Source organism: Nerophis ophidion, linkage group LG05 (genome assembly GCF_033978795.1).
Source record: "Nerophis ophidion isolate RoL-2023_Sa linkage group LG05, RoL_Noph_v1.0, whole genome shotgun sequence".
Taxonomy (NCBI): Eukaryota; Metazoa; Chordata; class Actinopteri; order Syngnathiformes; family Syngnathidae; genus Nerophis; species Nerophis ophidion.
In genome coordinates, this window is record NC_084615.1 from 77,241,909 (window position 1) to 77,268,573 (window position 26,665).

At 41.7% G+C, this 26,665-nt stretch overlaps 1 protein-coding gene across 50 annotated transcripts in view; it reads right to left on the reverse strand.

The window, feature by feature from the left end:
• Positions 1 to 26,665, reverse strand: part of znf185 (zinc finger protein 185 with LIM domain) — a 141,829-nt gene that overhangs the window by 1,867 nt on the left and 113,297 nt on the right. For 49 of the 50 annotated variants that reach the window (XM_061902037.1, XM_061902036.1, XM_061902025.1 and 46 more), the window contains 10 exons: positions 25,162 to 25,227; positions 24,931 to 25,002; positions 24,748 to 24,810; positions 22,868 to 22,954; positions 22,620 to 22,667; positions 18,105 to 18,143; positions 12,005 to 12,058; positions 11,856 to 11,930; positions 11,749 to 11,769; positions 8,509 to 8,611 (listed from right to left, as the gene is read on the reverse strand). In XM_061902037.1, coding sequence (XP_061758021.1) covers positions 8,509 to 8,611; positions 11,749 to 11,769; positions 11,856 to 11,930; positions 12,005 to 12,058; positions 18,105 to 18,143; positions 22,620 to 22,667; positions 22,868 to 22,954; positions 24,748 to 24,810; positions 24,931 to 25,002; positions 25,162 to 25,227 — 628 coding nt within the window. The remainder of the gene's footprint in view (positions 1 to 8,508; positions 8,612 to 11,748; positions 11,770 to 11,855; positions 11,931 to 12,004; positions 12,059 to 18,104; positions 18,144 to 22,619; positions 22,668 to 22,867; positions 22,955 to 24,747; positions 24,811 to 24,930; positions 25,003 to 25,161; positions 25,228 to 26,665) is intronic. The other variant, XM_061902001.1, reaches the window with a different exon arrangement.

A 26,665-nucleotide genomic window follows, 5' to 3' on the forward strand; every position in this document is an offset into this window, starting at 1 on the left:
ATATATACCTATACTGTATATACCTTTATATACATATATACATACATATATACCTATACTGTATATACCTTTATATACATATATACATACATATATACCTATACTGTATATACCTTTATATACATATATACATACATATATACCTGTACTGGCTCACCTGCACTGGCTTCCTGTGCACTTAAGATGTGACTTTAAGGTTTTACTACTTACGTATAAAATACTACACGGTCTAGCTCCATCCTATCTTGCCGATTGTATTGTACCATATGTCCCGGCAAGAAATCGGCGTTCAAAGGACTCCGGCTTATTAGTGATTCCTAGAGCCCAAAAAAAGTCTGCGGGCTATAGAGCGTTTTCCGTTCGGGCTCCAGTACTCTGGAATGCCCTCCCGGTAACAGTTCGAGATGCTACCTCAGTAGAAGCATTTAAGTCTCACCTTAAAACTCATTTGTATACTCTAGCCTTTAAATAGACCTCCTTTTTAGACCAGTTGATCTGCCGCTTCTTTTCTTTCTCCTATGTCCCCCCCTCCCTTGTGGAGGGGGTCCGGTCCGATGACCATGGATGAAGTACTGGCTGTCCAGAGTCGAGACCCAGAATGGACCGCTCGCCTGTGTATCGGTTGGGGACATCTCTACGCTGCTGATCCGCCTCCGCTTGGGATGGTTTCCTGTGGACTGGACTCTCGCTGCTGTCTTGGATCCGCTTGAACTGAACTCTCGCGGCTGTGTTGGAGCCACTATGGATTGAACTTTCACAGTATCATGTTAGACCCGCTCGACATCCATTGCCCACATCTGAGGTCCTCTCCAAGGTTTCTCATAGTCAGCATTGTCACTGGCGTCCCACTGGATGTGAATTCTCCCTGCCCACTGGGTGTGAGTTTTCCTTGCCCTTTTGTGGGTTCTTCCGAGGATGTTGTAGTCGTAATGATTTGTGCAGTCCTTTGAGACATTTGTGATTTGGGGCTATATAAATAAACATTGATTGATTGATGATTGGGTATAAAAACAGCTTCCCAAAAAATGCTCAGTCTTTCACAAGAAAGGATGGGGCGAGGTACACCCCTTTGTCCACGACTGCGTGAGCAAATAGTCAAACAGTTTAAGAACAACGTTTCTCAAAGTGCAATTGCAAGAAATTTAGGGATTTCAACATCTACGCTCCATAATATCATCAAAAGGTTCAGAGAATCTGGAGAAATCACTCCACGTAAGCGGCATGGCCGGAAAACAACAGTAAATGACCGTGACTTTCGATCCCTCAGACGGCACTGTATCAAAAACCGACATCAATCTCTAAAGGATATCACCACATAGGCTCTGGAACACTCCAGAAAACCACTGTCACTAAATACATTTCGTCGCTAGATCTGTAAGTGCAAGTTAAAGCTTTACTATGCAAAGCGAAAGCCATTTATCAACAACATCCAGAAATGCCACCGGCTTCACTGGGCGCGAGATGATCTAAGATGGACTGATGCTTTAGTGACTTTTTTTGTTATGGAAAAAGTAACTTTCGATAACATGAGATGATTAGTATGATCGGTCACCTCCATAAAACTTTTATTAACTGCAGTAACATTTTAAGTCCTTCTTAAAGTATTCACAGCGCTTCACTTGGCCACATTTTTTTATGTTACAGCGTTGTCGCAAAATGGAATACATTCATTTTTGCCCTCAAAATTCTACACACCATCTATCCATCTTCTTCCGCTTATGCAAGGTCGGGTCGCGGGGGCAGCAGCCTAAGCAGGGAAGCCCAGACTTTCCTCTCCCCAGCCACTTTGTCCAGCTCCTCCCGGGGGATCCCGAGTCCTGGGTCTTGTCAGGCTTGCCCCTGACAGTTTGGTTGTGTTTTAGTTTTTCCTCTGTGTGTGTGTGTGTGTGTGTGTGTGTGTGTGTGTGTGTGTGTGTGTGTGTGTGTGTGTGTGTGTGTGTGTGTGTGTAGTATTTCCTGTCAGCGCTCTTGTTTTGGTTCTGTTTCCTGTTTGTCTTCCCGCGTGCTGTGTCCCCTCAGCTGTGGCTGATTGGCACCTGGCCACACCTGGTGTCAATCAGCCAGGTGCTATTTGAACCTGCCTTCCCATCCAGTCTGTGCTGGATTATTGTCGTGTCGTGTCGATGTCAACACTACCTGTCTTGTCGTTGTAGCTTTGTCTACTTCTGTTCACTTTGCTTATGCCATAGTCCCTTCATGTCACAGTAAGTGTTTATGTTTTTTAGTGGTGTTCTATCTTGGTTTCATCTGACCACATGACATTCTCCCAATCCTCTGCTGTATCATCCATGTATCCATTTTGGTATAAACTCAACTCGTCGTGTTTGGAGGAAGAAGAATACTGAGTTGCATCCCAAGAACACCATACCTACTGTGAAGCATGGGGGTGGAAACATCATGCTTTGGGGCTGTTTTTCTGCTAAGGGGACAGGACGATTGATCCGTGTTAAGGAAAGAATGAATGGGGCCATGTATCGTGAGATTTTGAGCCAAAAACCTCCTTCCATCAGTGAGAGCTTTGAATGGTTGACCAAATACTTATTTTCCACTATAATTTACAGCCTATCTTGCCGATTGTATTGTACCATATGTCCCGGCAAGAAATCTGCGTTCAAAAGACTCCGGCTTATTAGTGATTCCTAGAGCTCAAAAAAAGTCTGCGGGCTATAGAGCGTTTTCCGTTCGGGCTCCAGTACTCTGGAATGCCCTCCCGGTAACAGTTCGAGATGCTACCTCAGTAGAAGCATTTAAGTCTCATCTTAAAACTCATCTGTATACGCTAGCCTTTAAATAGACCTCCTTTTTAGACCAGTTGATCTGCCGCTTCTTTTCTTTCTCCTATGTCCCCCCCTCCCTTGTGGAGGGGGTCCGGTCCGATGACCATGGATGAAGTACTGACTGTCCAGAGTCGAGACCCAGGATGGACCGCTCCTCGGGACCCAGGATGGACCGCTCGCCTGTATCGGTTGGGGACATCTCTACGCTGCTGATCCGCTTGAGATGGTTTCCTGTGGACGGGACTCTCGCTGCTGTGTTGGAGCCACTATGGATTGAACTTTCACAGTATCATGTTAGACCCGCTCGACATCCATTGCTTTCGGTCCCCTAGAGGGGGGGGGGGTGTTGCCCACATCTGAGGTCCTCTCCAAGGTTTCTCATAGTCAGCATTGTCACTGGCGTCCCACTGGATGTGAATTCTCCCTGCCCACTGGGTGTGAGTTTTCCTTGCCCTTTTGTGGGTTCTTCCGAGGATGTTGTAGTCGTAATGATTTGTGCAGTCCTTTGAGACATTTGTGATTTGGGGCTATATAAATAAACATTGATTGATTGATTGATTGAAATAAATTCTTTAAAATTCCTGGATTTTTTTTTCCACATTCTGTCTCTCACAGTTGAAGTGTACCTATGATGAAAATGACAGACCTCTGTCATCATTTTAAGTGGGAGAACTTGCACAATCGCTGGCTGACTAAATACTTTTTTACTCCGAAAAATGCGGTAATTCCACGACTGTATATATCAGTATCAGTTGATATCGGTATCGGTAATCAAGAGTTGGACAATATCGGAATATCGGTAAAAAAGCAGTTATCGGACATCTCTAGTATTGTATGTGGAATCTTGAGGACAAAAAATGTGGAATGAGGCTGTAACATAACAAAATTTGGAATATGTGCAGCGCTGTGAATACTTTTCATACACACCGTATGAATTAATAAACATGACAGTTCATATCTGGAAGGCAGGTTGATGGGGAAGCTGCTGTTCTTACACAATGTGTTTTTTTTTCGTTCATATTTTTCTTCACATGCTGTAGTCAGGCAGTTGCCAAGCAACCAGTTTGTTCACCATAGACTTGTCAAACTAATGTGACAATGTTGTAATTGAAGTTATTTGCCACAGAAAGACACTGAGTTTGTTAAGAAGATACTAAAAGTTAGCATTCTAAAACTGTGTCATAAAATAATTGGAATCAACCCAATTACCCAATTAAATATGTGAATCAACCTCTTTGGTACTATAATTAATAAAAAATGTGGTCAAGCATGAAAAGATAGAGGTATTACTAAACCTCATCACATTATTCATGAAACATCCTTTATACAATTCAATTAATTAGTTGATCAGTATAAAATACCCACGAGTCATTTTCGAAATTGTATCGCTTTAAAGCACCCTTTAAAAATTCATACCCTGTGAAAGTATGCCTTATAATAATCATGAACTGGAAGATGTATGTTTTAATCAGGAAAATAGGTAAAAGATTGTATGGAATAATAAATGAACATCATACTAGGAATGCAAATGGTGCACGTGTTGGGAAAATGACGACCGACTTAAACGTTTTAGAAAAAGGCATCGTGGAATGATGTTTCTAAAAAGGCCGATGAGTCTTTTCCATGCATTAAAATAAAGTCAATTCAAGATTTGGAATGGGTTGTATGTTACAGTGGCTCAGTTTCAAACAGGTAGAGTAGATCGCAAGTTATGCATAAAGTGTAAGGCAGCTGAAATACTTATAAATAATTACTATCCATCCATCCATTTTTTACCGCTTATTCCCTTTCGGGGTCGCGGGGGGCGCTGGCGCTTATCTCAGCTACAATCAGGCGGAAGGCAGGGTACACCCTGGACAAGTCGCCACCTCATCGCAGTAAATAATTACTACTTACGTATAAAATACTACACGGTCTAGCTCAGGCCTATCTTGCCGATTGTATTGTACCATATGTCCCGGCAAGAAATCTGCGTTCAAAGGACTCCGGCTTATTAGTGATTCCCAAAGCCCAAAAAAAGTCTGCGGGCTATAGAGCGTTTTTCATTTTGGGCTCCAGTACTCTGGAATGCCCTCCCGGTAAAAGTTCGAGATGCCACCTCAGTAGAAGCCTTTAAGTCTCACCTTAAAACTCATTTGTTTACTCAAGCCTTTAAATAGACTCCCTTTTTAGACCAGTTGATCTGCCGTTTCTTTTCTTTTTCTCCTATGTCCCACTCTCCCTTGTGGAGGGGGTCCGGTCCGATCCGGTGGCCATGTACTGCTTGCCTGTGTATCGGCTGGGGACATCTCTGCGCTGCTGATCCGCCTCCGCTTGGGATGGTTTCTTGCTGGCTCCGCTGTGAACGGGACTCTCGCTGCTGTGTTGGATCCGCTTTGGACTGGACTCTCGCGACTGTGTTGGATCCATTATGGATTGAACTTTCACAGTATCATGTTAGACCCGCTCGACATCCATTGCTTTCCTCCTCTCCAAGGTTCTCATAGTCATCATTGTCACCGACGTCCCACTGGGTGTGAGTTTTCCTTGCCCTTATGTGGGCCTACCGAGGATGTCGTGGTGGTTTGTGCAACCCTTTGAGACACTAGTGATTTAGGGCTATATAAGTAAACATTGATTGATTGATTGAAAGAACTCTAATTCATTCATTGTGGAAATATCAGAGGATAAAAGAGTTGTGGTCCAAAATAACAAAAGAAGCAATGGCATCCTTAAACATAAACATCCCGATGACAATGCAAACGTTTATTCTTGGGAGATCTGCATCAATTTAGTAATGACATCAAGGAATACAAATGAATTTCTGTCAATACGTATCATAACATAAACTGTAATACCATATTTCCTTGAATTGAAGCTGGGGCACTAATTAATTTAAAGCCTCTTCTCACTCCTGCGCTTACCAAAGGCATGCGGTAAAAGTAAGCAAGTGCTGATTATTTTAAAACCACTTCTCACTCTGGCACTTACCAAAGGCATGCAGTAAAAATTTGAGTGTGATGTAAGCTTGGACCTTAAATCCTACTGAATAGCTCTTAATCTTCTTCCCTTTATGAGATTTCAAATTACGGGTATTGAAATCAGCCTCCTCCATTTTGAAAATGATGACAGGGGAAGTGTCACTCGTGACGTGACGAGTTTGACCCGGCGGTAATACTAAGCATGCGCTAATTATTTTGCCAAACGAGTTTGACCCGGCAGTAATTCAAGGCGGGCGCATACTATATGCCCGGCGGCAATTCAAGGAAATACGGTTAAAAAAAAAATGGCTGGATGTTGATAGTCCAACTCATACTGACTGGTACACAAACTATGGAGATTATATCAGTAGGAAAAACAACTGCATTTTTATTAGCTAAAAATGAGTCATATCTTGAAGTATTAAATTAACCTAAAATATGACTTTTTTATCCTTGTGGTAAATAATGGATAGAGTGTGTTGACATTTTTATTAATTTACTAATGGACATGATGAGCAATAATAACTGATTTGTTTCCTTGTTGTTGTTTAATGTTTGAATCACTTTTATTGATGCCGGTATTCTTCATATTATTGATAGTGGTGTTGATATTTTTCATTTTTGGGTGACATTTTTGTTTAGTTTTTTAGTTGTGTTTGTGTGTCTTCTCTATTACTCAGTAAATTGCCATTCCGAGTGTTGCAAGGCTGGGATTATTATTATCCTCTACAGCAGTGTTTTTCAACCACTGTGCCGTGAGATACAGTCTGGTGTGCCGTGGGAGATGGTCTAATTTTCCCTATTTGGGTTTAAAACATTTTTTGCAAACCAATAATTATAGTCTGCAAATGATGTGTTGTTGTTGAGTGTCGGTGTTGTCTAGAGCTCGGCAGAGTAACCGTGTAATACTCTTCCATATCAGTAGGTGGCAGCCGGTGCTAATTGCTTTGTAGATATCGGAAACAGCGGGAGGCAGGGTGCAGGTAAAATTGTGTCTAATGCTTAAACCAAAAATAAACAAAAGGTGAGTGCCCCTAAGAAAAGGCATTGAAGCTTAGGGAAGGCTATACAGAACAACACTAAAACTGAACTAGCAACAAAGTAAACAAAAACAGAATGCTGGACTACAGCAAAGACTTCAACAATGTACATCCAAACATGACAATCAACAATGTACCCACAAAGAAGGATAAAAACAACTGAAATATTCTTGATTGCTAAAACAAAGTAGATGCGGGAAATATCGCTCAAAGGAAGACAGGAAACTGCTACAGGAAAATACCCAAAAAAGTAACAAAAATAGGAGCGCAAGACAAGAACTAAAACACTACACAGGAAAACCGCAAAAAAAAATCTAAATAAGTCACGGCGTGATGTGACAGGTGGTGACAGTACACCTACTTTGAGACAAGAGCTATATTGATGCATGCTTGCTTATGGTTTAGATCAGGGGTGCCCATTACGTCGATCGCGAGCTACCAGTCGACCGCGGGGGGTGTGTCAGTCCATCTCCAGCCACGCTTTTTAAAAAAATAGACCTAAAAATGAGTGATCATCAATCTTCACCAAGACGTCACTTAAATGACATTCACGGTACCGGAGGGTCTTGTGAGATGACGCTGGCTGCTGCAAGATCATTATTATGAAAATATGACCGAGAGGAAGGCGAGAAACACTTTTTATTTCAACAGACTCTCGCGCCGTACCTTCCGTCAAAACTCTAAAGGCCGACTGCACATTTCCTATCTTCACAATAAAAGCCCTGCTTCATGCTGCCTGCGCTAACTAAATACAGAGTCTCGGAAAACTGGCGTGCACAAGCGATCCCTCAGAAAGCTGGCGTGCACAAGTCCGAGACTCTTATTTTGTTAGCGCAGGCAGCATGAAGCAGGGCTTTTATTGTGAAGATAGGAAATGTGCAGTCGGCCTTTAGAGTTTTGACGGAAGTCTGTTGAAATAAAAAGTGTTTCTCGCCTTCCTCTCTGTCATTTTTTCATAATAATGAACTGGCAGCAGCCAGCGTCATCTCACAAGACCCTCGGGTGCCGTGAATGTCAATCAAGCAAGCTACGGAATTTGCCGCCAATGTTTTTCTTGTAAAGTGTATGGAAGCTGGATGGATTAGATGCCAAAAACCAACCACTTTCATGTGGTATTGTACAGAAAGGACAACTTTTTTTCTCCTCCATTTGAAAATGTGGGCGTTATCATCATTACTGTCTGATTCCAATCAATGCAAGTCATCAGAATCAGGTAATACACCAACTTATATTCTTGTCTTTGTGAAAGAAAGACATCTATATGTGTTACACATGCTTGTATTATCATTAAACACATTTAACTTGTTTACAAAAATGTCTCTTTCATAAATAAATAAATATAAATGATATATATAAATGAGGTAGATCCCCTCGAGTTGGTCAATTGAAAAGTAGCTCGCCTGCAGAAAAAGTGTGGGCACCCCTGGTTTAAAGTCATATTCAACAATTGCGACAACAACTTTTTACTGTCAACTTTAGTTTCGTTTTTTTAATGATTTCCACTGGTGTTGTGCCTCTGGATTTATTCAACGCAAAAAACGTGCCTTGGCTCAAAAAAGGTTGAAAAACACTGCTCTACAGTATGATTTTGTGGGACTGATCGAATATTCTGTGTGATTTTTGCGAAATAAAATAGAACATGCATACAGTGAAAAAAGAAGATACTGTACTAAAAGCACATTTCCACATAGCAATATTTCCAAATAAACCAAATAACTGATGCAAAATTACCTTGAAGCAGCTCGGGTGGCAGTTAATATTAAGATGCTCGATGGTGATCTTGGCATCATTGGTGACCAGCTGACCACAGTATGTGCAGGGGGTAGAGGACGAGCTGCAGGGTGGACACACACACACACACACACACACACACACACACGCACGCACGGAGAAGATAGTTATGAGTCAAAAACAGCAATAACCTTGACCACTTCCTGTCAGACGAATACAGTGGGGCAAAAAAGTAGTCAGCCAGCGATTGTGCAAGTTCTCCCACTTAAAATGATGACAGAGGTCTGTAATTTTCATCATAGGTACACTTCAACTGTGAGAGACAGAATATGAAAAAAAATCCAGGAAGTTTAAAGAATTTATTTGTAAATTATGGTGGAAAATAAGTATTTGGTCAACCATTCAAAGCTCTCACTGATGGAAGGAGGTTTTGGCTCAAAATCTCACGATACATGGCCCCATTCATTCTTTCCTTAACACGGATCAATCGTCCTGTCCCCTTAGCAGAAAAACAGCCCCAAAGCATGATGTTTCCACCCCCATGCTTCACAGTAGGTGTGGTGTTCTTGGGATGCAACTCAGTATTCTTCTTCCTCCAAACACGACAAGTTGAGTTTATACCAAAATGGATACACGGATGATACAGCAGAGGATTGGAGGAATGTCATGTGGTCGGATAAAACCAAAATAGAACTTTTTGGTATAAACTCAACTCGTCGTGTTTGGAGGAAGAAGAATACTGAGTTGCATCCCAAGAACACCATACCTACTGTGAAGCATGGGGGTGCAAACATCAGGCTTTGGGGCTGTTTTTTCTGCTAAGGGGACAGGACAGAGGTCTGTCATTTTCATCATAGGTACACTTCAACTGTGAGAGACAGAATGGGAAAAAAAAAATCCAGGAATTCACATTGTAGGAATTTTAAAGAATTTATTTGTAAAGTATGGTGGAAAATAAGTATTTGGTCAACCGTTGGTGAAATGGTTGACCAAAAACAAAGCGGAAAAGAACTTCACACAAAACACGAGTGTCTACTGGGACCACATAACTAATGTTTTCTTGAAAAAAAAAGGTGGGGAAAGGCGTTGGTAATCGACTCCTGTGAACACCTCACTTGGTTGTATTTGGTCTCACTGATGGAAGGAGGTTTTGGCTCAAAATCTCACGATACATGGCCCCATTCATTCTTTCCTTAACACGGATCAATCGTCCTGTCTCCTTAGCAGAAAAACAGCCCCAAAACATGATGTTTCCACCCCCATGCTTCACAGTAGGTATGGTGTTCTTGGGCTGCAACTCAGTATTCTTCTTCCTCCAAACACGACGAGTTGAGTTTATACCAAAATGGATACATGGATGATACAGCAGAGGATTGGGAGAATGTCATGTGGTCGGATGAAACCAAAATAGAACTTTTTGGTATAAACTCAACTCGTCGTGTTTGGAGCAAGAAGAATACTGAGTTGCATCCCAAGAACACCATACCTACTGTGAAGCATGGGGGTGCAAATATCAGGCTTTGGGGCTGTTTTTCTGCTAAGGGGACAGGACAGAGGTCTGTAATTTTCATCATAGGTACACTTCAACTGTGAGAGACAGAATGTGAAAAAAAATCCAGGAATTCACATTGTAGGAATTTTAAAGAATTTATTTGTAAATTATGGTGGAAAATAAGCATTCAAAGCTCTCACTGATGGAAGGAGGTTTTGGCTCAAAATCTCACGATACATGGCCCCATTCATTCTTTCCTTAACACGGATCAATCGTCCTGTCCCCTTAGCAGAAAAACAGTCCCAAAGCATGATGTTTCCACCCCCATGCTTCACAGTAGGTGTGGTGTTCTTGGGATGCAACTCAGTATTCTTCTTCCTCCAAACACGACCAGTTGAGTTTATACCAAAATGGATACATGGATGATACAGCAGAGGATTGGGAGAATGTCATGTGGTCGGATAAAACCAAAATAGAACTTTTTGGTATAAACTCAACTCGTCGTGTTTGGAGCAAGAAGAATACTGAGTTGCATTCCAAGAACACCATACCTACTGTGAAGCATGGGGGTGCAAACATCAGGCTTTGGGGCTGTTTTTCTGCTAAGGGGACAGGACAGAGGTCTGTAATTTTCATCATAGGTACACTTCAACTGTGAGAGACAGAATGTGAAAAAAAAATCCAGGAATTCACATTGTAGGAATTTTAAAGAATTTATTTGTAAAATATGGTGGAAAATAAGTATTTGGTCAACCGTTAGTGAAATGGTTGACCAAAAACAAAGCGGAAAAGAACTTCACACAAAACACGAGTGTCTACTGTGACCACATAACTAATGTTTTCTTGAAAAAAAAAGGTGGGGAAAGGCGTTGGTAATCGACTCCTGTGAACACCTCACTTGGTTGTATTTGGTCTCACTGATGGAAGGAGGTTTTGGCTCAAAATCTCACGATACATGGCTCCATTCATTCTTTCCTTAACACGGATCTATCGTCCTGTCTCCTTAGCAGAAAAACAGCCCCAAAACATGATGTTTCCACCCCCATGCTTCACAGTAGGTATGGTGTTCTTGGGCTGCAACTCAGTATTCTTCTTCCTCCAAACACGACGAGTTGAGTTTATACCAAAATGGATACATGGATGATACAGCAGAGGATTGGGAGAATGTCATGTGGTCAGAAGAAACCAAGATAGAACACCAAACCTACTGTGAAGCATGGGGGTGGAAACATCATGCTTTGGAGCTGTTTTTCCTGCTAAAGGGACAGGACGATTGATCCGTGTTAAGGAAAGAATGAATGGGGCCATGTATCGTGAGATTTTGAGCCAAAACCTCCTTCCATCAGTGAGAGCTTTGAATGGTTGACCAAATACTTATTTTCCACCATTTTTATAAATAAATTCTTTAAAATTCCTACAATGTGAATTCCTGGATTTTGTTCTCACATTCTGTCTTTCACAGTTGAAGTGTACCTATGATGAAAATGACAGACCTCTGTCATCATTTTAAGTGGGAGAACTTGCACAATCGCTGGCTGACTAAATACTTTTTTGCCCCACTGTAGTCATTAAAATTGTCATTCATTCACACAAAATTGTCTCCCAATGGTCAATAGTTCCCATTTGTCTGTGCAACACTCATGCTACAAAAAACATGGATTGTTAGGTAAATTGTGAACATTAATTAAAAAGTGTTGTTGTGACACCCCAGGTAAAATAATAAAACAAGATCAAACATTGATAATTACCTGGAGTAAGAGGACGACCAGCTGTAAAAGACAGGAGACGATGTCCTCACCATTAATCAGCAGCTTTTCTTATCAGTATCATAAATAAGACATAGTGTTGGCTATACCTATTGATTGAGTCTGAGGCGTTATGGGAGGACAGCTCTGTGGTATTGATGTACTCCTTCAGGTACACAAAGGGCCTGAAGCACAACAACACAAGATGACTTCAGACGACATGAACATCAGTTATCACTTTGATGGAAAAGCTGCTCACTTCTTGCTTTCAGGATCTGGTGAGGGGGTGCGTGGGACTTCTTGTAGCGTGCTCCTGGTGTCAGACAAAACCCTGCATTGTTAGTCTCATCGCTCAATCACGGCTGACACCGATGATGCACACACACGCACACACACACTGCATCTGCTCAGGAAGATAATCATTTTCTGTCATCACTTGTTAATGTCGCGCGGTTTGATGGCGTCGCCGTTTGACAAAGGGACACCTCTAACGTGCATCGTTAATCTGGCATCAGGAGACTCATCACAGTGTGCGAGGGTGGCGGAAGGAGAAAATTGCACGACAATGGAAAGGCAGATGATGTCACTCACGCTGAATGAGATGTCACTGGTGAGCCACTCCGAGGAAGTGCCTTCAAGGTCGTCTATCATGCAAAATTGACTTTCTAATGTTTTTATAACAGTAATGAGTCCCGAAAGCTTGTTTGGGATAAAAACGTGAGAAAAATCTATCATCTCCCTCACTTTTTGGCTCCATTTTTGAGAGGATGGTCGATTTTGAGGACGACAAATATAAAACGTTATTTCATCTATGTCAGTGGTTCTCAGTACCCCCTGTGAACTTTTTTTTTTTTAATTCAAGTACCCCCTAATCAGAGCAAAGCATTTTTGGTTGAAAAAAAAGAGATAAAGAAGTAAAATATGGCATTATGTCATCAGTTTCTGATTTATTAAATTGTATAACAGTGCAAAATATTGCCCATTTGTAGTGGTCTTTCTTGAACTATTTGGAAAAAAAAGATATAAAAATAACTAAGAACTTTTTGAAAAATAAACAAAGGATTCAATTATAAACAAAGATTTCAACACATACTGCGATGAGCTGGCGACTTTTCCAGGGTGTACGCCGCCTTCCGCCCGATTGTAGCTGAGATAGGCACCAGCGCCCCCCACGACCCCAAAGGGAATAAGCGGTAGAAAATATAAATATAATCCTCCCCTCTTAACCACGCCCCTCGCCCAACCCCCGACCACGCCCCCCACGGTAGAGCCCACATAAGGGCAAGGAAAAACTCACACCCAATGGGACGTCGATGACAGTGACAATGATGACTATGAGAAACCTTGGCGAGGACTGCATATGTGGGCAGGACCGCATATGTGGAAAAAAAGATATAAAAATAACTAAAAACTTGCTGAAAAATAAAAAAGGGATACAATAATAAACAAAGATGAGGTAGCGACTTGTCCAGGGTGTACGCCGTCTTCCGCCAGATTGTAACTGAGATAGGCACCAGCGCCACGCGCGACCCCAAAGGGAATAAGCGGTAGAAAATATAAATATACTCCTCCCCTCTTAACCACGCCCCCAACCACGCCCATCGCCCAACCCCCGACCACGCCCCCCACGGTAGAGCCCACATAAGGACAAGGAAAAACTCACACCCAATGGAGCGGACCGCATATGTGGGTAGGACCGCATATGTGGAAAAAAAGATATAAAAATAATGAAAAACTTGTTGAAAAATAAACAAGGGATACAATTATAAACAAAGATTACTACACATACTGCGATGAGGTGGCGACTTGTCCAGGGTTTACGCCGCCTTCCGCCCGATTGTAGCTGAGATAGGCACCAGCGCCCCCCACGACCCCAAAGGGAATAAGCGGTAGAAAACATAAATATACTCCTCCCCTCTTAACCACGCCCCTCGCCCAACCCCCGACCACGGCCCCCACGGTAGAGCCCACATAAGGACAAGGAAAAACTCACACCCAATGGGACGTCGATGACAGTGACAATGATGACTATGAGAAACCTTGGAGAGGACTGCATATGTGGGCAGGACCGCATATGTGGAAAAAAAGATATAAAAATAATGAAAAACTTGTTGAAAAATAAACAAGGGATACAATTATAAACAAAGATTACTACACATACTGCGATGAGGTGGCGACTTGTCCAGGGTTTACGCCGCCTTCCGCCCGATTGTAGCTGAGATAGGCACCAGCGCCCCCCACGACCCCAAAGGGAATAAGCGGTAGAAAACATAAATATACTCCTCCCCTCTTAACCACGCCCCTCGCCCAACCCCCGACCACGGCCCCCACGGTAGAGCCCACATAAGGACAAGGAAAAACTCACACCCAATGGGACGTCGATGACAGTGACAATGATGACTATGAGAAACCTTGGAGAGGACTGCATATGTGGGCAGGACCGCATATGTGGAAAAAAAGATATAAAAATAACAAAAAACTTGCTGAAAAATAAAAAAGGGATACAATTATAAACAAAGACGAGGTAGCGACTTGTCCAGGGTGTACGCCGTCTTCCGCCAGATTGTAGCTGAGATAGGCACCAGCGCCACCCGCGACCCCAAAGGGAATAAGCGGTAGAAAATATAAATATACTCCTCCCCTCTTAACCACGCCCCCAACCACGCCCATCGCCCAACCCCCGACCACGCTCCCCACGGTAGAGCCCACATAAGGACAAGGAAAAACTCACACCCAATGGGACGTCGATGACAGTGACAATAATGACTATGAGAAACCTTGGAGAGGACTGCATATGTGGGCAGGACCGCATATGTGGAAAAAAAGATATAAAAATAATGAAAAACTTGTTGAAAAATAAACAAGGGATACAATTATAAACAAAGATTACTACACATACTGCGATGAGGTGGCGACTTGTCCAGGGTGTACGCCGTCTTCCGCCAGATTGTAGCTGAGATAGGCACCAGAGCCCCCCACGACCCCAAAGGGAATAAGCGGTAGAAAATATAAATATAATCCTCCCCTCTTAACCACGCCCCTCGCCCAACCCCCGACCACGCCCCCCACGGTAGAGCCCACATAAGGACAAGGAAAAACTCACACCCAATGGGACGTCGATGACAGTGACAATGATGACTATGAGAAACCTTGGAGAGGACTGCATATGTGGGCAGGAGCGCATATGTGGAAAAAAAGATATAAAAATAACTAAAAACTTGCTGAAAAATAAAAAAGGGATACAATTATAAACAAAGATGAGGTAGCGACTTGTCCAGGGTGTACGCCGTCTTCCGCCAGATTGTAGCTGAGATAGGCACCAGCGCCACCCACGACCCCAAAGGGAATAAGCGGTAGAAAACATAAATATACTCCTCCCCTCTTAACCACGCCCCTCGCCCAACCCCCGACCACGCCCCCCACGGTAGAGCCCACATAAGGACAAGGAAAAACTCACACCCAATGGGACGTCGATGACAGTGACAATGATGACTATGAAAAACTTTGGAGCGGACTGCATATGTGGGCAGGACCGCATATGTGGAAAAAAAGATATAAAAATAATGAAAAACTTGTTGAAAAATAAACAAGGGATACAATTATAAACAAAGATTACTACACATACTGCGATGAGGTGGCGACTTGTCCAGGGTTTACGCTGCCTTCCGCCCGATTGTAGCTGAGATAGGCAGCAGCGCCCCCCACGACCCCAAAGGGAATAAGCGGTAGAAAATATAAATATACTCCTCCCCTCTTAACCACGCCCCTCGCCCAACCCCCGACCACGCCCCCCACCAACCGAAGTCGAAGGTCTCAAGGTTGGCAAGTATGGTATGTGTCTGTGTGGTTTCATATCTATAAGCCTCTCATAATTAGAAAAATATATTTAGAAGATGTTTTATACTATCTATGAAAATAATTGATTTAAGATTAATTATTCCTACTTTGCGGAAATACATTTGTCTCATTCATGTCTGGAACCAATTAACAGCGATAAAGGACTCAATAAGGGGGCTTTAACCATGTGGGCAAATAGTTTCCGTTTTTGTAATAATCATCAGAGATTGTTGTGAGATCAGTGACCTCCAGTACCAGAATTGACCTTTATGTGCATTTAAAACTGTTAGTCCTTCAGCATTTTAGCGTTATGAAGCTAACATGATCGTCTTATACCATGGGTGTCAAAGTCTGGCCCGCGGTCTAAATTTGGCCCGCCGTGTAATTTCATTTGGCCCTTGAGGTAATATCTAAGATTAGAGCTGTAACACTGCATTCACCGCTGATACTCATACTTGCCAACCCTCACGATTTTCCCGGGAGACTCCCGAAGTTCAGTACCCTTTCCCGAAAATCTCCCGGGGCAACCATTCTTCCGAATTTCTCCCGATTTCCACCCGGACAACAATATTGGCGGCGTGCCTTGAAGGCACTGCCTTTAGCGTCCTCTACAGCCTGTCGTCACGTCCACTTTTCCGCCATACAAACAACGTGCCGGCCCAGTCACGTAATATATGCTGCTTTAACTCACGCAAGTGAATGCAAGGCATACTTGATCAACAGCCATAAGGGTCACACTGAGGGTGGCCGTATAAACAACTTTAACACTTTTACAAATATGCGCCACACTGTGGAGCCACACCAAACAAGAATGACAAACACATTTCGGGAGAACATCCGCACCGTAACACAACAGAAAAAAACACCCAGAAACCCTTGCAGCACTAACTGTATTTAAATTTTATTTGATATGCCATTGATATTTTTTAATCATTATTATCATAATTTCAAACTTGATTTTGCGTGTGACCATAAAGTTATAAAAGACTTGCTTGTTTAATATTCAATGCAAAACTTGTTTGGGTCCCTATTAAAAGGTTCATTTGTTCAACCTTGGCCCGCGGCTTTGTTCAGTTTTAAATTTTGGCCCACTCTGTATTTGAGTTTAACACCCCTGTCCTAGACCAAAAAAGTCCTCACTACAGAGTTTAGACCAGGGGTGCCCATTACGTCGATCGCGAGCTACCAGTCGACCGCAGGGGGTGTGTCAGTCCATCTCCAGCCAGGCTTTTAAAAAAAATAGACCTAAAAATGAGTGATCATCAATCTTCACCAAGACGTCACTTAAATGACATTCACGGTACCGGAGGGTCTTGTGAGATGACGCTGGCTGCTGCAAGATCATTATTATGAAAATATGACCGAGAGGAAGGCCAGAAACACTTTTTATTTCAACAGACTCTCGCGCCGTACCTTCCGTCAAAACTCTAAAGGCCGACTGCACATTTCCTATCTTCACAATAAAAGCCCTGCTTCATGCTGCCTGCGCTAACTAAATACAGAGTCTCGGAAAACTGGCGTGCACAAGCGATCCCTCAGAAAGCTGGCGTGCACATCACTTGTGCACGCCAGCTTTCCGAGACTCTTATTTTGTTAGCGCAGGCAGCATGAAGCAGGGCTTTTATTGTGAAGATAGGAAATGTGCAGTCGGCCTTTAGAGTTTTGACGGAAGGGACGGCGCGAAAGTCTGTTGAAATAAAAAGTGTTTCTCGCCTTCCTCTCTGTCATTTTTTCATAATAATGAACTGGCAGCAGCCAGCGTCATCTCACAAGACCCTCGGGTGCCGTGAATGTCAATCAAGCAAGCTACGGAATTTGCCGCCAATGTTTTTCTTGTAAAGTGTATGGAAGCTGGATGAATTAGATGCCAAAAACCAACCACTTTCATGTGGTATTGTACAGAAAGGACAACTTTTTTTCTCCTCCATTTGAAAATGTGGGCGTTATCATCATTACTGTCTGATTCCAATCAATGCAAGTCATCAGAATCAGGTAATACACCAACTTATATTCTTGTCTTTGTGAAAGAAAGACATCTATATGTGTTACGCATGCTTGGATTATCATTAAACACATTTAACTTGTTTACAAAAATGTCTCTTTCATAAATAAATAAATATAAATGATATATATAAATGAGGTAGATCCCCTCGAGTTGGTCATTCGAAAAGTAGCTCGCCTGCAGAAAAAGTGTGGGCACCCTTGGATTAAGGGCTATATAAATAAACTTGGATTGACTGATTAATTGATATTTGCTTCTTCTCCTCCTAGTATTTTGGGTGTTCTGATAATCAGCATATATTCTGCATATACATGAAGACAGACACACGAGATTGTGCTCCTTTTATCTGCTCACTAAAATCCTCTGCCCACAAATATAGTAGATCAGCTTTGCATGAAAAGTAGCTGGCCTGCAGAAAAAGTGTGGGCACCCCTGGTTTAGACAGAACTGAGGCTTGATGACCAGCAAACAGAAGAGTGTTTTGTTTGTTCCGGTGACTTTCACAAGATCAACAACTCACCGATTCATCCCGTACTCCTCCTGTCTTCCATAGGAGTCCCTGGAGTATGAAAGAAGCCAGATTAGACTTTCACTGTCGGTTGCTGCCGTCAATAAGCTGGACGCGTTCCAATAAACTGATTTTTTTTTTTTTTCTTGGCTCGGCCCTTCTAAGTCTTCTCCAGAGAGGCTGGGGATTTATTGACCTAGTCGGTCACTTTCCCAATTCTGCTACTTCATAATCAACTGTGAGTTTGTTGTCCTGCTTGCATGGTTGCAAACAAGAGGAAAATGTCTGGGAAGTTTGCAGAAAATAGATGGAAAGTTTTAATGGAAAAAGTTTAGTGGGGGAAATTTGGTATGAATGTTAATTTAGGGTTTGGTTTTGTCATCACAAGACATGTATCACTAAATGTCTTGTATTACTGATCATTAAAGACACTTAAAGGGGAACATTATCAGCAGACCTTTGCAAGCGTCAATATATACCTTGATGGTGCAGAAAAAAGACCATCTATTTTTTTAACCGATTTCCGAACTCTAAATGGGTGAATTTTGGCGAATTAAACGCCTTTCTGTTTATCGCTCATGTGGTGATGACGTCAGAATGTGACGTCACCGAGGTAACACACCCGCCATTTTCCTTTTCAACACATTACAAACACCGGGTCTCAGCTCTGTTATTTTCCGTTTTTTTGACTATTTTTTGGAACCTTGGAGACATCATGCCTCATCGGTGTGTTGTCGGAGGGTGTAACAACACTAACAGGGAGGGATTCAAGTTGCACCACTGGCCCGAAGATGCAAAAGTGAATTCCGCCAGACCCCCATTGAATGTACCAGAGTGGTGCGGTTTAGCTCGGTTGGTAGAGCGGCCGTGCTAGCAACTTGAGGGTTGCAGGTTCGATTCCCGCTTCCGCCATCCTAGTCAATGCCGTTGTGTCCTTGGGCAAGACACTTTACCCACCTGCTCCCAGTGCCACCCACACTGGTTTAAATGTAACTTAGATATTGGGTTTCACTATGTAAAGCGCTTTGAGTCACTAGAGAAAAGCGCTATATAAATATAATTCACAAAAATTCACAGTGTCTCCACATTTTACCGGCAATGACAGACATGGCACAGAGATGTATGGATAACCTGCAGATGCATTTGCAACAATAAAGTCAACGAAATCACAAAGGTGAGTTTTGTTGATGTTGACTGCCAGCTAATCGATGCTAACATGCTACGCTAATCAATGCTAACATGCTACGCTAATAGATGCTAACATGCTATTTACCGGCGGTGCTAAAGCAGACATGGCACAGAGATGTATGGATAACCTGCAGATGCATTTGCAACGATAGTCAACGAAATCACAAAGGTGAGTTTTATTGATGTTGACTGCCAGCTAATCGATGCTAACATGCTACACTAATCGATGCTAACGTGCTACGCTAATCGATGCTAACATGCTATTTACCGGCGGTGTTAAAGCACGCATGGCACAGAGATGTATGGATAACCTGCAGATGCATTTGCAACGATAAAGTCAACGAAATCACAAAGGTGAGTTTTGTTGATGTTGACTGCCAGCTAATCGATGCTAACATGCTTTGCTAATCGATGCTAACCTGCTATTTACCGGCGGTGCTAAAGCAGACATGGCACAGAGATGTATAGATAACCTGCAGATGCATTTGCAACTATATTACGTTTCCTTCCACCCACATTTAATGCGGAAACAAACACTTACCAATCGACTGATTTAAGTTGCTCCAGTGTCACAAGATGCCAAAGTCCTGATCGTTTGGTCCGCACATTTTACCGGCGATGCTAACGCAGCTATTCGGCCATGCTATGGCTATGAATAGCGTCAATAGCTATTCGCTCAATAGCTTCAGTTTCTTCTTCAATACTTTCATACTCCAACCATCTGTTTCAATACATGCGTAATCTGTTGAATCCCTTAAACCGCTAAAATCCGAGTCTGAATCCGAGCTAATGTCGCTATATCTTGCTGTGGTATTCCCATTGTTTGTTTACATTGGCAGCACTGTATGACGTGACATGGAAATGCATAGTCGCATCGCAAATAGCGAAAATCAAGCACTTTAAAGCTTTTTTTAGGGCTATTCAGGGACCGGTAAAATTTCGAAAAAAACTTCAAAAAATACAACAAGCCACTGGGAACTGATTTTTATTGTTTTTAACCCTTTTGAAATTGTGATAATGTTCCCCTTTAACTGCGGCTGTGACCTAAGGTCACCTCTATATTTATACTGTTGACTGTCAATCAGATTGTGCAATAATGTTATGTTACTTACTTTGCCTTGTATATACATTTTATTTTAATTTTTAGCTAAGTACCATGTGACTGGGGTGGACTAGCAAGGTAAGATTTTCATTGTGCAGCAAACTGTTTAACTGTGCTTATGACAATCTTGAATCTTACAAGTGAAACTCAAAACATTTCGTGCAAAAGTCCATTCATGTCAGCAATTCAACTTCAAATGTGAAACTGGTATGTGATATTAAGTCATTACATGCAAGGTGAGATGTTAAGCCAAGTTTTTTCATAATTTTGAAGATCATAGCTTACAGTTATTGAAAACATTCAAGGTTTTCATAAGCTGTGAGCCATGATCATCCAAACTATATACATTATGTACATTAGTTTCACTTGTAAATGTAGTTGCTAAATAAACAAACTTTGCATGATGTTCTTATTTTTGATATTTTTTTTTAGGAAGGAACTGAAAATAGTTTTTTTCAGATGAAGCAGAAGTCATTAATTGCCATTTTACATCCACAGTCCTTAACCAGTGTAAAAGGACAAAAAAAAATAATGGATTGGATGTACAAACCCCGTTTCCATATGAGTTGGGAAATTATGTTAGATGTAAATATAAACGGAATACAATGATTTGCAAATCATTTTCAACCCATATTCAGTTGAATATGCTACAAAGACAACATATTTGATGTTCAAACTTATAAAATAATCATTAACTTTAGAATTTGATGCCAGCAACACGTGACAAAGAAGTTGCGAAAGGTGGCAATAAATACTGATAAAGTTGAGGAATGCTCATCAAACACTTATTTGGAACATCCCACAGGTGTGCAGGCTAATTGGGAACAGGTGCGTGCAATGATTGGGTATAAAAAGAGCTGCCCAAAAAATGCTCAGTCTTTCACAAGAAAGGATGGGGCGAGGTACACCCCTTTGTCCACAACTGCGTGAGCAAATAGTCAAACAGTTTAAGAACAACGTTTCTCAAAGTGCAATTGCAAGAAATTTAGGGATTTCAACATCTACGCTCCATAATATCATCAAAAGGTTCAGAGAATCTGGAGAAATCACTCCACGTAAGCGGCATGGCCGGAAACCAACATTGAATGACCGTGACCTTCGATCCCTCAGACGGCACTGTATAAAAAACCGACATCAATCTCTAAAGGATATCACCACAAGGGCTCAGGAACACTTCAGAAAACCACTGTCACTAAACAGAGTTTTTCGCTACATCTGTAAGTGCGAGTTAAAGCTCTACTATGCAAAGCGAAAGCCATTTATCAACAACATCCAGAAACGCCGCCGGCTTCTCTGGGCCCGAGATCATCTAAAATGGACTGATGCAAAGTGGAAAAGTGTTCTGTGGTTTGACGAGTCCACATTTCAAATTGTTTTTTGGAAATATTCGACATCGTGTCATCCGGACCAAAGGGGAAGCGAACCATCCAGACTGTTATCGACGCAAAGTTTAAAAGCCAGCATCTGTGATGGTATGGAGGTGCATTAGTGCCCAAGGCATGGGTAACTTACACATCTGTGAAGGCACCATTAATGCTGAAAGGTACGTACAGGTTTTGGAACAACATATGCTGCCATCTAAGCGCCGTCTTTTTCATGGACGCCCCTGCTTATTTCAGAAAGACAATGCCAAGCCACATTCAGCACGTGTTACAACAGCGTGGCTTTGTAAAAGTCCAGACCTGGCTCCCATCGAAAATGTGTGGCACATTACGAAGCGTAAAATACGACAGCGGAGACCCCGGACTGTTGAACGACTGAATCTCTACATAAAACAAGAATGGGAAAGAATTCCACAATTCCACTTTCAAAACTTCAACAATTAGTTTCCTCAGTTCCCAAACGTTTATTGAGAGTTGTTAAAAGAAAAGGTGATGTAACACAGTGGTGAACATGCCCTTTCCCAACTACTTTGGCACGTGTTGCAGCCATGAAATTCTAAGTTAATTATTATTTGCAAAAAAAAAGTAAAGTTTATGAGTTTGAACATTAAATATATTGTCTTTGTAGTGCATTCAACTGAATATGGGTTGAAAAGGATTTATCAAATCATTGTATTCTGTTTATATTTACATCTAACACAATTTCCCAACTCATATGGAAACGGGGTTTGTATATAGCGCTTTTCTAGAGACTCAAACCGCTAGTTTGACATGCAGCAGTATAATTTTATTTTGAAATGATCTAATAATGCATTTTTACTTTGTCTAGAGTACAAGTTTCCAACTTTCTCCTACCTGATGGTGGTGATGGTTGTGAATGTGTGTACTTGTGAGTCCTCCAGGCTGCAAAACACAGCAAATACCAGCATTCTATAAGTTAGGTTCCCACTTAAGTGTAACTTGTTTTCAATTAAATGCTTGACAGCCTCTTCATTTCCACACACTTATAAAGGCACATTCTGCTTGAATGGTTAAAAAAAATAATTAAATAAATAACAGCTTTAATTTGCATCTAATGAGCTGCGCTTTGAGAAGATGGATACCTCTCCTCTTCCTCCTCTGTGGTGGTTGGAAGAGTATACACAGATGGAGACGTCCACTTGTCCCATGGAGAGTCATCTTCTTTGGACCTTGTGGACAAAAACATACGGCATAAGATGAGGGGAAACGGACACTGTGCACATTACAGGGGACAAAGATAGGCATGTGTTCGCCACAAAAATACAAACCCCGTTTCCATATGAGTTGGGAAATTGTGTTGGATGTAAATATAAACAGAATACAAGGATTTGCAAATCATTTTCAACCCATATTCAGTTGAATATGCTACAAAGACAACATATTTGATGTTCAAACTGATAAACATTTTTTTTTTTTGCAAATAATCATTATCTTTAGAATTTGATGCCAGCAACACGTGACAAAGAAGTTGGGAAAGGTGGCAATAAATACTGATAAAGTTGAAGAATGCTCATCAAACACTTATTTGGAACATCCCACAGGTGTGCAGGCTAATTGGGAACAGGTGGGTGCCATGATTGGGTATAAAAGCAGCTTCCATGAAATGCTAAGTCATTCACAAACAAAGATGGGGTGAGGGTCACCAATTTGTAAGCAAATTGTCCAACAGTTTTAGAACAACATTTCTCAACGAGCTATTGCAAGGAATTTAGGGATTTTACCATCTACGGGCCGTAAAATCATCAAAAGTTTCAGAGAATCTGGAGAAATCACTGCATGTAAGCGATGATATTACGGACCTTTGATCCCTGCATCAAAAACCGACATCAGTGTTAAAAGGATATCACCACATGGGCTCAGGAACACTTTATAAAACCACTGTCAGTAACTACAGTTGGTCGCTACATCTGTAAGTGCAAGTTAAAGCCAAAAGCCATTTATCAACAACACCAAGGAACGCGGTTGGCTTTGCTGGGCTTGAGCTCATCTAAGATGGACTGATGCAAAGTGGAAAAGTGTTCTGTGGTCTGAAGAGTCCACATTTTAAATTATATTTGGAAACTGTGGACATGGTGTCCTCCAGAACAAAGAGGAAAATAACCAGGCGCAAAGTTCGAAAGCCAGCATCTGTGATGGTACGGCGGTGCATTAGTGCCCAAGACATGGGTAACTTACACATCTGTGAAGGCACCATTAATGCTGAAAGGTCCATACAGGTTTTGGAGCAACATATGTTGTCATTCAAGCAACATTATCATGGACGCCCCTGCTTATTTCAGCAAGACAATGCCAAGCCACGTGTTACAACAGCGTGGTTTCGTAGTAAAAGAGTGCGGTTACTTTTCTGGCCCGCCTGCTGTCCAGACCTGTCTCCCATCGAAAATGTGTGGCGCATTATGAAGCGTAAAATACGACAGCGGAGACCCCGGACTGTTGAATGACTGAAGCTCTACATAAAACAAGAATGAGAATGAATTCCACTTTCAAAGCTTCAACAATTAGTTTCCTCAGTTCCCAAAAGTTATTGAGTGTTGTTAAAAGAAAAGGTGACGTAACACAGTGGTGAACATGCCCTTTCCCAACTACTTTGGCACGTGTTGCAGCCATGAAATTCTATATTATTTGCAAAAAATATTAAAAGTTTATGAGTTTGAACATCAAATATCTTGTCCTTGTAGTGCATTCAACTGAATATGGGTTGAAAAGGATTTGCAAATCATTGTATTCCGTTTATATTTACATCTAACACAATTTCCCAACTCAAATGGAAACGGGGTTTGTATATCTGATATCTGACCTATTTTTTTGTTTTACCAGCACTACTAAACAAAGTCTTCTGGCTCAATGAGCAGAATGTTCAAGCTGCAAAAGCCTCAGTATACAGTGAGAGTGAGGCGAGGTCAGGGGACTAAAGAAGACAACAAACGGCACCCCAGTGCTTTTAAGCAAGCAGAAGACTTACTTCCTCTCAAACCTAACCAAAGTCTGTTGATCCTCCTCTCCGGCTTCTGCTAGATCCTCTCTGCTAAGCGAGGACACATACATTGAAAGGCTTTTAGTGCGTAATGGGCGAGGGGAGATATCAACGGAACACGCTGGAGTACATGGAGTGGAGGCGCAAGAGTAAATCGGAGTGTGTCATCACCTCTCCTCTATGTGGGTCTGCAGAGGGGTTGTGGTTTCCCACTTGCGCGCCCACGACCGGTGAGTGCTGAGGCTGAAAGGGAAAGAAAGCCGTGATAGAGGAGTCATGGCACATGGAGTGGAAACACACACACACGCACACACACACATACAAAAGCACATTGTTTAATAAACAGATTTCTAAGACTCCACTTTACTCTGTAGATTCACTCATGCACAATTCATTAATTACCTTGTGGCATGGGTGTCAAAGGGGGGGATGTCATCAGCAAAAGAAACCGCGGCCTTACCGCCCATCCTGGTCAAAATACATAGAGGAGTCATGTTGGAACAGATATAGTGTCAAACTAGGACTATGGCGTGGGTTGTTTCCCCGACGCAAAGGATAGATGGCACGAGCGAGACGTGAATGTTTTTATTCGTGCACTGATTCTGTATTTTTTTCTATTTTATTCGTACACTAATTCAAATGGCGCGCACAATGGCGGAGAACAAGCTTGACTAATGGAAAAAGATAAGACTAGCATAAAGGCTACTGGACTCACTGGTGAGGGTGGCAGAGAAGAGGACTGTTGACAAACTAGTGAGCATCCTGGATGATGCCAGTCACCCTCTGCATAGTGTTATCAGTAGCCAGAGGAGCCTGTTCAGTTCTAGACTGCTTCAACCCAAGTGCAGGACTAATAGACTCAAAAACTCATTTGTCCCACACACCATTAGACTGTACAACTCCTCTCTGGGGCGGGGGGCGGGGGGTACTAGGATGACAGGGGATGCAAAACAATAACAGTGCAATACGTTTTCATAACATGGTCACTACTGCCTACTTTGTCTTGTTATATTCTTATTTTACTGTTATATTGTTATTCCCATTGTTTTTATTCTTTTTGTAATATTTCTCTATTTTGTTTCCATTTAAACCCCCATGATTTACTTTTTACTTTTTTTAAATTGATCTCAACTCTGTACACAGCTGCTGGAATTTAAATTTTTCCTGAATGAACTCTCCTGGAGGAATCAATAAAGTACTATCTATCTATCCATCCATCCATCCATCCATCCATCCATCTATCTATCTATCTATCTATCTATCTATCTATCTATCTATCTATCTATCTATCTATCTATCTATCTATCTATCTATCTATCTATCTATCTATCTATCTATCTATCTATCTATCTATCCATCTATCTATCTATCTATCTATCTATCTATCTATCTATCTAATAAACTACAAAAGGGGTAACAAATGGCGCGCACAAAGGCGGAGAACAAGCTTGACTAATGGTAAAACATAAGACTAGCACAGGGGTAGGGAACCTATGGCTCTAGAGCCAGATGTGGCTCTTTCGATGACTGCATCTGGCTCTCAGATAAATCTTAGCTGACATTGCTTAACACGATAAGTAATGAATAATTCCGCTGGTAATCACAGTGTCAAAAATAACGTTCAAAATATAAAACAATCTCATGCATTTTAATTCATCCATCCATCCGATTTCTACCGCACCAGTTCAAGAAGTCACATTAATGGTAAGAAGTATTTTATTTATTGTTGGTTAGTTTCAGAATAACAACGTTATTAAAAAGAATAAGATACCTATTATACACTAAAAATGTTGGTCTTACTTAAAAATGCACAGATTTAGTTGTATTCAGTCTTGAATAAAGTATTTTATGGCTCTCACGGAAATACTTTTTAAAATATTTGGCTTGTATGGCTCCCTCGGCCAAA